This window comes from Cebus imitator, unplaced genomic scaffold, assembly GCF_001604975.1.
Source record: "Cebus imitator isolate Cc_AM_T3 unplaced genomic scaffold, Cebus_imitator-1.0 Scaffold811, whole genome shotgun sequence".
In the NCBI taxonomy this organism is placed as follows: domain Eukaryota; kingdom Metazoa; phylum Chordata; class Mammalia; order Primates; family Cebidae; genus Cebus; species Cebus imitator.
Genome location: NW_016108126.1, coordinates 162443 through 164154, shown reverse-complemented (window position 1 = coordinate 164154; position 1712 = coordinate 162443). Strand labels below are relative to the sequence as shown.

The 1712-nt window shown below is 31.4% G+C and overlaps 1 protein-coding gene across 1 annotated transcript in view; it reads left to right on the top strand.

The window, feature by feature from the left end:
* The window catches only part of LOC108297534 (probable ubiquitin carboxyl-terminal hydrolase FAF-Y), a 222617-nt gene that overhangs the window by 131987 nt on the left and 88918 nt on the right, over positions 1–1712 (top strand). Inside the window, exons 19-20 of the mRNA XM_017520181.2 lie at positions 630–870; positions 1187–1336. Coding sequence (XP_017375670.2) covers positions 630–870; positions 1187–1336 — 391 coding nt within the window. The remainder of the gene's footprint in view (positions 1–629; positions 871–1186; positions 1337–1712) is intronic.

The following is a 1712-nucleotide window of genomic DNA, read 5'->3' as shown; positions in this document are numbered from 1 at the left end:
GATGGTCTCGATCTCTTGACCTCATGATCCACCCGCCTCGGCCTCCCAAAGTGCTGGGATTACAGGCTTGAGCCACCGCGCCCGGCCCGTAAAATTGCTTCTTAATGCTGTTTTTTATTTTGCATTTTACCTATCAGAAGAGTATAAAGCAAACAAGATTATACCGGTATTAATACTTGGGGGTATTTTTTTTGACACTTTTAGAATTATTTGACAGAAACATTCATTTTAGTATTTTTGTTGATATGTTCAAGTTGAAACTCATATTCCATATTTGATATTTGAAAATAGCCTTAGTGAGTTGAGCTTTTGTGGCATGAAAATAACTGAAGCATTACTTCTGTTTGTTATAATTTATCATAAGTGTGAAAATTTTTTCTGCCTCCATAGAGACAAGATTATCAATAGAATTTGATTATTACATTTCCAAGTTCATGATGTTTACTGTTTAAAGGAAGAATGATCTAAAGATCCTAAAAAACAAAGTAAATTGTTTTAACTGTCATCCTCTGACTTAACAATGAAATATTAAATTTTCAGGTTTTTTTTTTTTAGTAGTTGGCTCAATATCATTATGGTTTTTTCTCTTTTTAAGATTATTTTTATTTATTTACTTATTTATTTTTCAGAGCATTTCGTGGCAAACACGTCTCTCTTATAGTTCAGTTTCCAAACCAGGGCACACAGGTTGATGAGATGGATATATGGTCTCATACAAATGACACAGTTGGTTCAGTACGGCGATGCATTGTTAATCGTGTTAAAGCCAATGTAGCTCATACAAAAATTGAACTTTTTGTGGGTGGTGAGCTGATAGATTCTGAAGATGACAGAAAGCTAATTGGACAGTTAAACCTAAAAGATAAATCTGTAAGTAAATACAGTTTTTAAATAAGTCATAAAACTTCAGTGTTGAGGCTATATTTTATTATTTAGTAAATGTCTATTGAGTGTCTATTATGTACAGACTTCTGTGTTGGTATTTAGATTATAATAACCTTGAATAAAATAGATGTCACAGAATTTAAAGGAAATACAACTAAATGATTACAATAAACAGTAATTTTTAAGTGTATTTCTAAAATTAAAGCAAAACATGTATTTTAACCTTTCAATATATCTAATTTTTATTACTTGTAGAAATGTTTTCTCTTGTCTTTGCTACTAAATACACTGTTACTTTCAGCTGATTACAGCCAAACTTACACAAATAAATTCCAACATGCTGTCAAGTCCTGATAGCTCTTCCGATTCCTCAACTGCATCTCCTGGAAACCACTATAACCATTATAATGATGGCCACAATCTAGAGGTGGAAAGTTGTTTGCCTGGGGTGGTGAGTAACTCTCTATGGAAAATAGGAAGAAATGTATAGAATAGTTCTTTTCTTAGGAGCTTTGTAGATTCATAGAGATTCAAAAATGGGTCAAAATGTCAGTGGTATAGTAGTCAACTGTTAACTTTGGAGTGAATTTCTTAGTTGCTAGAATTTATAATAAAAAGATGTAGGTAGAATTAATCTGTTAATACAATTCTAGAAGATACTACTGTATTTTAGAACAGTTTTAAAGAAAAATATGAAGTTCTAAGATTCTTAGAAATATATCTCATACGTAAAGGAATAACAACTTCCATCTTTCTTAGCCTTTCCCTCAGCGTCTTAAAGGTTGTGCCTACAGTTATACCAGGTACTTCATTTTTTTTTTTTTTTT